Source organism: Lucilia cuprina, chromosome 5 (assembly GCF_022045245.1).
Source record: "Lucilia cuprina isolate Lc7/37 chromosome 5, ASM2204524v1, whole genome shotgun sequence".
Lineage (NCBI taxonomy): Eukaryota > Metazoa > Arthropoda > Insecta > Diptera > Calliphoridae > Lucilia > Lucilia cuprina.
Genome location: NC_060953.1, coordinates 46,179,003 through 46,187,478, shown reverse-complemented (window position 1 = coordinate 46,187,478; position 8,476 = coordinate 46,179,003). Strand labels below are relative to the sequence as shown.

Genomic DNA, 8,476 nt, shown 5'->3' with positions numbered 1-8,476 from the left:
GACTATAGACTAGACTATAGACTAGACTATAGACTAGACTATAGTCTAGACTATAGACTAGACTATAGACTAGACTATAGACTAGACTATATACTAGACTATAGACTACACTTATAGACTAGACTATAGACTATTGACTAGACTATAGACTAGACTATAGACTATATTATGGACTAGACTATAGACTAGACTATTGATTAGACTCTAGACTAGACTATAGACTAGACTATAGACTAGACTATAAACTAGACTATAGACTAGACTGTCGACTAGACTATAGACTAAACTATAGACTAAACTATAGACTAGACTCTAGACTAGACTATAAACTAGACTATAAATCTAGAGTCTAGATTTTTTATTAATACTTCTTGAGATTGAATTGTAGCAAAAAAGTACAATTATACAATTTTTCCCAACCCTGATTGGCAATCCTATACGAATATGGAGCACAATGAAAAACAAACAAAAACAGCTGTCTGATGCAAAAACAAAACAACGTAGAAAAAAAAACAATGACTCAATCGTAAAACAATCAACAAATTGTTTAATTAAATATTAATATACAGCTCAAAATTTTATTTATTTATTAAAAAAAAAGAAGCAGAATGGGTAATTTATGTACATCATGCTGTGGCAGTTCCTCGGAAGAAACTAATTTAATGCCCTCACCGGTAAATAGATAAATTGTTGCAAATATTAAAAATTTTAATACCAAATCTACGTCCATTTATTGCAGGAAACACGCAGGAGACAACTGTTGGAAGCGGCTGAAAAAAGGCGTCAAGAAAATGAACAAAGAGGCATTAAAGATCCTGAGAAGGTGAAAAGACAACAACGACTCCAAGAAGAAAGAGAAAAACGTGAAGAAGAGGCTGCACGTATGGGTGGACAGCCCACCTTAAAGGTATTTAGAATTTAGAAACATAATTTATCTGATTATTATTAATAAATTTTTCTATTCTAGTGGCAGCAAGATTAAACCACCAAAATGTATTCTTACTTTTTTCTATAATATTCAAGTCTGAGAAAAAACGCATCTAAATATACATTGTTTGTCAAATTGACCACGAAAATATAATTAACAACATTTCCTTATGGTTAAATGGGGTCAATACTATTAAAATATATTTAAAAAAAATATGTACTAAAGACATTTATCTACACTTGTATACTAAAATTAAGTCTATATTATACGTATATAATGCACTTTACTTTATTAATTTTTATTAACATACATTTTTTTGTTTTCTTTGTTGTTTAATTTTTGAAGCCATAAAAATGTTACTTTCATTGGTTTCATATAGATTAATGTTATTTTGAAAAAAAAGCTTAATACCAAATTTTTTAATTATTTTCTGCTCTATATTTACATTGTATTCAATACCAAAATTTATTACCAAAATATATTAAGTGTTTTATTTAATTAGAAACAAAAGCTAAGTGAACCCATATTTAAAGATATTTTTAGTCTAGTTTACAACTTTAAAGGAAGCAGATTTTGGCTCATCAATCATTAAATAAAGAAAGAAGTAGTAATCTTATTATCTGAAGCAGTTCTTTATTAAACAAATTTTAAACTTGTCGAAAATCTATGAACTTGATTATTATTATTATAAAATATAACCTGCAAAATGATATTTTTAATATATATTTAACAAATAACAAAATTATACATATACATATACTAATTTTTCTATAAAATAATCATCTCATTTCTTTGTAACCACAAATTTCTTCATCCTGTTCATCCGTTACCAAATGAGCTTCCGTTAATAAACCAGCATCATACATTTTTGAAGATAATTTCAATTTCTGTTGTTTTTGTCTAAAACCTAACTTTGCGTTATCTTTAATAAATTTCACTGCAATAGCATCATCAACAACAGACATTTGTAACGATTTACCCCAGGCCAAAAGAGCCAAAGGACGTTGAGGTGTTAACTGCTGAGAGGGTGTAATGATATGACGATATAAACAACCTTTTAAAGTATTTTGTAGCTGATCAATTTGACCGGCAAAGGCACAAGGGTGATAGAGTAAAACAATAGCACCATCGGCTAAACTATGAAGCCAACGTTGTGGTGGCAGATAGCTATAGGAACCATATTTAGGAGCTAGAGGACGATAAGCACCGCTAATGGGGAGAAATTATTAGATTTTTTTTAGTTTTCTTATTAAATTTTAAATAATTTTGAATAATTAGTTACTTACAAAGTTGGTATGGACTCGCTGTATTCTATAGTTTCGTTCAAACATTTTACGGAAGGTTCATAGGCTGCTGGTATTGTATAGTCCTTTAAAATAGCTGTGGTATTTAAGTTTGGGGTATATTTTGATCTTTGGTCAAGGCAAAGATAATTGTAGGAATGTCGTTTATCTAAAGGATCATAATCTACAGACAAGCCAAACTGCAAAAGAATTTAACAACAATAATGATATTATTACGAGATTTTTAAGTATATATGTATATATATAAATTTTTTTTAAAAAAGGTGACTAATTGTATTTATTTATAATGATTAAATTACCTTGCCATTATCACATTCATGTTTCTGCTGAACATTTTCTATAGGTTTCTCAACATGCTCCTTAACTTTCTCTTTATTTTGATAACCGGGCGGATGCGGAAACCATAGCCAGTCTTTTGAAGGATTTTTTTCCAGTGCAAATTCTTCATTACTCACTGCTGTTGTTGCATCTCTAATTGCTCCTGCTGCCACATTGACTGTTTCAGTTTTTACGTCATTATTCTGATAATTTGGGGGATGGGGGAACCACAAATTTTGCCAAGGTGTCTCATCTTCATTTAGGCTATTGTCATTTAAACGACCTTTTTTAAATGTTCTGCCTTCATATTGAGCAAACAAAATTATTATTAAATTTAAATAAATTAATAATTTAAACATAATTAAACAAAAAAAAACGTAACGAAATCAAAATTTAAGCAACAAATATATGTAATAAACAAGAACAACACAAAACTAAACAAAGAAGATGAGCAGAAAACAGAATTAGAATAATTTAAGTCGCCATTACTAGTGATGTGAGTGGGTGCTTATGACAGGTTAGTGCAGGTATTGAAATTAAATCGATAAATGATAAGCACCAAAGGTTATTTATATGCGATGATTCTAACAGCTGACTGTGTTGTCAAAATGTCAAATTTTATTTACAAAAACAATAAAAAATTAAAAAATAAAAGTTAATTTGTGGTGTTAATTAATCTTCGAAAAAATCAGTTGTATCTTTTCCACTATTTGTCATTTTAAAATTTTTTTTGATTATTACTAACAAAAAAAGCGAAATTGTTTTTTTTTTTACAAAAAGATTGATTACTTTTCTATCAATCGACTTTGAAACAATCGTTAATTGTTAAAAAGTCGAAATCGATATTTTAGCAATCAACTATTTTGTCGTAATTACTTTCCAATTTATCTTCTTTTATAAAAACTTTAAATAAGATTGTCGTCTTCAGCTTCGACCAAGTCTATTGTTCTAAAGTCGACTAAAAACATATCAGTTTTAAAATATTTTAATTTAACGTATATATAAATGAACGTTAATTTCAATTATACATTAAAACCAGTTATTAATCAAAAAAGCTATGCAACCCTATAAAAATCGTTTATTTTTCTGTCCCACTACAAAATATCCCCCTTTTTGTGACAATGTTATACATTTTAGTCCGGCAACCTTGCACATACTTTTTAACTTTTTCCGACATCGCCAGCAGAAAAGTTTGTCCCAAACAAATAAAAGTATTTTTGAGTATAAATATTTTATTTACTTTTCATTTGTTAAACACCACGTTAAAGATAAATATATCAGTTATTTATTTTCATTATTTCGGTGTAAACGTAAGCGTTCTTTCTTTTACACAAATAGATTTTTTTTTAATTTTTCATACACTGCATGTGAGTTCGTTAGTGTGTGTGTGTGGTTTTTTTTCGGTGACAAATAACCAAAAACAAAAAAAAATTACAAGAAATATAAATTTGTTCTGGAAGTAAATTTAATTTCGCAGTCATAAACAAAGTAGTTATCGGTTGCTCGTATCTTGTATTTGAAATATCACACACTGCATTGAACCTCTCTTTACCTCAACACTCCACCCCCGGGAACAATCATTAAGCAGCCGCCAGTCAGCCAGCAGCTACAAAAGATATTTGACTCTATTCTACAACCTATCAGCTTGATGTTGTATTGTTATTGTTGTAATTTTTTCAAGCTCCATTCATTTTTGTTTTGTTTTAATTGACACAATTGAAGTGGGTCCCGTCCCGTACGAACGAACGAAGGGAAAAGCGAATATTAAAACACAAACAATACAATACTACTAGCGTTTTTGTTGTAGAAAGGAAAAAAGCAAAAACAAATTCTGAAAAAAGAGACTCAAGTACAACGAATAAAACGAAGAAAAAATTAATTTTTATAAAACATTTAATAGACAACAACACGTCACGTGAGCATTACGTGAGCAAAGAAAGGAGAAAAATAACATATTTGCGGATAAAAACAAAAAGCCAAGAACTCTTTTTTTTATAATAATTTTTATAAATTTAAATAAAGTCTAGCATAAACAGCTGTTGACTTTTTGGCTGGTGACACAAGCAGCAATTAGACATTAGTTCGTCAATTAAACCGCATTAAAAACATAGAAATCAACATGAACAATTTGTCGGATACCCCTGTACCGGATCCTGGCTCTGGTGCTGATAAAAAAGAAGCCAAACAATCAAGTGCTTTAAAGAAAACCAGCCGCTATCGTAGTCGTTCATTGTCTGCTTCATCCACCGATTCATTTTCATCTGCCTCCTACACAGGCAGCAGTTCGGATGATGGTGATGATGTACCACCACGAGAAAAAGTCCAAAAGAACTCTAAAGGTTGTTCTGATTTTTGTGTACGTAACATTAATCAAAATGCCTTTGGCCGGCGTGAAATTGAAATTGCCGAACAGGAGATGCCCGGCATAATGGCATTGAGAAAACGTGCTGCCGACGATAAGCCGCTAAAGGATGCAAAAATTGTTGGTTGCACTCATATTAATGCCCAGACGGCGGTCTTAATTGAGACATTGATTGATTTGGGTGCATCGGTGCGTTGGGCTGCATGTAATATTTATTCAACACAGGTATGTTGGTATACATAGAGATGCGGGTATTTATCATGTGATTGAAGTTTTTAAATTGTTATTTTTTTAGTAAAAAAAATTTGGTTCTAAATTTTAGACAAAAATCGAAAGTTAAACTGCAAAAATATGTGAAATAGGAAAAAAAGGAAGTAGCAAAAAAATTAGTGAAACTTAAAAAAAATTTGATTCAAGTCGAACAAATGTAATTCTTGGGTAACTTTTGAAATCTCAACTGAAAGGAAAACTGCAAGAAAGATAGATAGATATATAGATAGATAGATAGATAGATAGATAGATAGATAGATAGATAGATAGATAGATAGATAGATAGATAGATAGATAGATAAAGAAATAGATAAATAGAGAGGTAGATAGATAGATAGATAGATAGATAGATAGATAGATAGATAGATAGATAGATAGATATATAGATAGATAGACGTTTAGGATCATAATAGTTTCAAATAATACCTATAGATAGATAGATAGATAGATAGATAGATAGATAGATAGATAGATAGATAGATAGATAGATAGATAGATAGACGTTTAGGATCATAATAGTTTCAAATAATACCTATAGATAGATAGATAGATAGATAGATAGATAGATAGATAGATAGATAGATAGATAGATAGATAGATAAATAGATAGATAGATAGATAGATAGATAGATAGATAGATAGATAGATAGATAGATAGATAGATAGATAGATAGATAGATAGATAGATAGATAGACGTTTAGGATCATAATCGTTTCAAATACCTATATTCTGCATACAGCTCCTATCAGTCTCAAGGTGTTATCATACATCAGGAAATAACTTACTCCTAAGAACATCAACTTTGAAAACTTAAATAACACAAACAAAGAAACAGTTCGGATAGGAGTGAACATAAAAATAAAGTAAAGGTCAATCCAAACAATAAATGGGAGGGCGAACGTGACTCTTACTAACATTCCGAAATTGTTGAGCAATTGCTGGCAAACCTGTAGTAGATTTTCTGGGGAAGTCAAAAGACTACTATGGTCAAACGGTTGTAAATGTTGTGTCCATTCTCTGACGAGGAGTATAATATTACAATTAAACCTGCTCACAGTTAAAGACCACAACCAGCTTAACCTCAAAGAAACAAACTTATAGAAAATTCTATTGATTAGCAATCTACCATTTTTAAAATATCCGCATTATGACATATTCTTTATTGCAATAACAATAATGCACAAAAACATTTTGATTGTTCTATTGATGCTGTCTGTCTTTGTTGTAGTTGTTTTTTTTTTTTTTTTTGCTTTTCAATGACCTTTTATTGTCTGATCTTTGTCCTTTATGAGTTTATTTTAGGAACATTGAACTTTTTTTCATTCTTATACATATAAGGCTATAAACATGCGTTTTTAAACTAGTTGTGAATACAATATTTCACTTAAAATTTTAAATACAAAATTAGCGATTAAATTATTTATTTTTTATTTAAAAATTTTAATACTAAATAAATAGTCTAGAGTCTTAAACTAATCGCTTATATTAAGGAGAAATTGTGACAATATATAATGTAACATTTTCCGAGTCAACAGGGCCTCAAAGTTTTTAAGTCTAACTTTGTTGGTAGTATAAAGCTCAAACATTTGTTTTAAAATTGTTTTCTTACAATCTTTTTTATTTCAATTTCAACTTTTAATTAACTCATTGCTTTGCACTCAAAGAAAAAACCTCTTATAACACTTATCTTTATAAATACTTCTCATAAAATTATATCTAACTACTGTAGACTATTTTTAAGTTAGTACCACTTGAGTGAAGAATATCACATGGCGCCATAAATCTAATTAATAACACCCCCTTTAAAACAATAAAAAATTAACAAATTTTTTGCCACACTTGTGTTAACTTAAATTAAAACTTAATTTAAAAGCCAATATCTTTGATTTTAAATCTTATCTAATACAATAAAACTACTAAAAACTAACTATTTTAAATCACGACACTTAACTTATCTTACAAAAAATATTGTGATTTATTTTTTGTATTTATTAAGAATTTATGCTTATAAGCATCTGTAAACAGTAATTTGTATTTTTAGACGTTTTTTTTTAACAAGTAATAAAAATTTCTGATAAAATTCTATAAAATAAATTAATAATAATTTATTTTATAGATTACAATATTTGTTTTGTTTGTAAATTTTAAACGCCTTAACTTATTGTCCTCAAAGCAATTTTTAAAAAAATGACACATTTCATAAATTATTGTACAATCTCAAAGACAATCTTTAACATTTTCTAATAGCATGTGTGTGTGGTGTGTTAAATATGAGTTAAGAAAAAACTTTAAATGAAAAAAGAAACAAAAACTTGCATGTGAATTTTTTTGCTTCTTTTAGGAAATATATTTTATTTATTTTTTTTGCTTTTATCAATTGACACCATTTAATAAATTGTTTAACAAAAGTTAAAAATAAAGAAAGAAATATACCACCATCAATATATAGTTTGATTTGTTAATATTTCCCCTCCCAAAAAAAAAAAAAATATATATCTAATCATTACAAATTTGATAAATTGTCTACTTGTTTACATACAAATGAATGTCTATTTTCTAATTCCTTGAGATACATTTATGATGATATATAATTTTTTAATTCTTAGGCGTTTAATTTAAATGCTTTTGTATACAATATTTAATAGAATTGTAAATTTATTCTTTTCTTTAACAGTCTATTTTATTTAGATATTAATTAGAGCCCTTATAATAATGTTTCAATTTGAATTAATATCTGTTCCGTTTTTTTGACTATTCGTTCAATTAACACTTTTGTTATATGTATTTATGTTATTTTTTCCCCATCGATTTTATTATAAATATGTAGTAAATATGTTTGTAAACATACTTTTGCTTCTTTTGTTCCCTTTGTTGTTATAATCTTAATTGCATTTCTTTTTTGAAAGTTATCATGTGGTATGACAAATAAAGATTTCTTTTGTTATACTTTATTTGATTTTTAAGGAGTGTGAAAAAAGGTGCTAATTGGAATGCGTCATTTAGACTTATTAGACTTTATTAAAGAAATTTTAAAACTAATTACGGGAATTCTAGAAATAACACATCTTAATAGCTTAAAAATAACGAATTTTGTTTAATACCTTTAGGAACAAATTTCAGTTCAGTTCTAGTTCAGTTCTAATTCAGTTCTAGTTCAGTTCTAGTTCAGTTCTAGTTCAGTTCTTGTTCAATTCTAATTCAGTTCTAGTTCAGTTCTAGTTCAGTTCTAGTTCAGTTCTAGTTCAGTTCTAGTTCAGTTCTAGTTCAGTTCTAGTTCAGTTCTAGTTCAGTTC

At 28.4% G+C, this 8,476-nt stretch overlaps 3 protein-coding genes across 4 annotated transcripts in view; 2 read left to right on the top strand and 1 right to left on the bottom strand.

Annotated features, from left to right (window-relative positions):
- Positions 1-513: 513 nt before the first annotated feature.
- LOC111689545 (small VCP/p97-interacting protein) lies at positions 514-1,407 on the top strand. The gene is made up of 3 exons (XM_023452011.2): positions 514-674; positions 740-907; positions 968-1,407. Exons 1-3 carry the CDS (start codon positions 609-611, stop codon positions 980-982), a joined length of 249 nt encoding a protein of 82 aa, XP_023307779.1. The 5' UTR covers positions 514-608; the 3' UTR covers positions 983-1,407.
- A 228-nt stretch (positions 1,408-1,635) lies between these two features.
- Positions 1,636-3,921, bottom strand: LOC111689544. Of its 2 annotated transcripts, XM_046951493.1 has the most exons (4): positions 3,791-3,921; positions 2,532-2,851; positions 2,215-2,411; positions 1,636-2,137 (listed from the first exon to the last, which is right to left on the bottom strand). In XM_046951493.1, exons 1-4 carry the CDS (start codon positions 3,795-3,797, stop codon positions 1,708-1,710), a joined length of 954 nt encoding a protein of 317 aa, XP_046807449.1. In that variant the 5' UTR covers positions 3,798-3,921; the 3' UTR covers positions 1,636-1,707. The 2 variants fall into 2 exon arrangements, with proteins under 2 accessions (XP_046807449.1, XP_023307778.2); XM_023452010.2 differs by lacking the exon at positions 3,791-3,921 and having other exon boundaries at positions 2,532-2,970.
- A 637-nt stretch (positions 3,922-4,558) lies between these two features.
- LOC111689541 (adenosylhomocysteinase-like 1) overlaps positions 4,559-8,476 on the top strand; it is an 8,422-nt gene continuing 4,504 nt past the window's right edge. The window contains exon 1 of the mRNA XM_023452008.2: positions 4,559-5,137. Within this exon, the coding sequence (XP_023307776.1) occupies positions 4,670-5,137 (468 nt within the window). The 5' untranslated portion in view covers positions 4,559-4,669. The remainder of the gene's footprint in view (positions 5,138-8,476) is intronic.

What these genes read in the sequence shown, in the direction of transcription:
- LOC111689544 (XM_023452010.2), bottom strand. Translation starts at nt 2,909, where the DNA reads ATGTTTAAATTATTAATTTATTTAAATTTAATAATAATTTTGTTTGCT. An exon ending in ATGAATGTGATAATGGCAAG is followed by an intron (nt 2,412 to 2,531) that starts GTAATTTAATCA and finishes ATTCTTTTGCAG; the next exon opens with TTTGGCTTGTCTGTAGATTA. An exon ending in AGCGAGTCCATACCAACTTT is followed by an intron (nt 2,138 to 2,214) that starts GTAAGTAACTAA and finishes TCTCCCCATTAG; the next exon opens with CGGTGCTTATCGTCCTCTAG.
- LOC111689545 (XM_023452011.2), top strand. Translation starts at nt 609, where the DNA reads ATGGGTAATTTATGTACATCATGCTGTGGCAGTTCCTCGGAAGAAACT. An exon ending in CTAATTTAATGCCCTCACCG is followed by an intron (nt 675 to 739) that starts GTAAATAGATAA and finishes CATTTATTGCAG; the next exon opens with GAAACACGCAGGAGACAACT.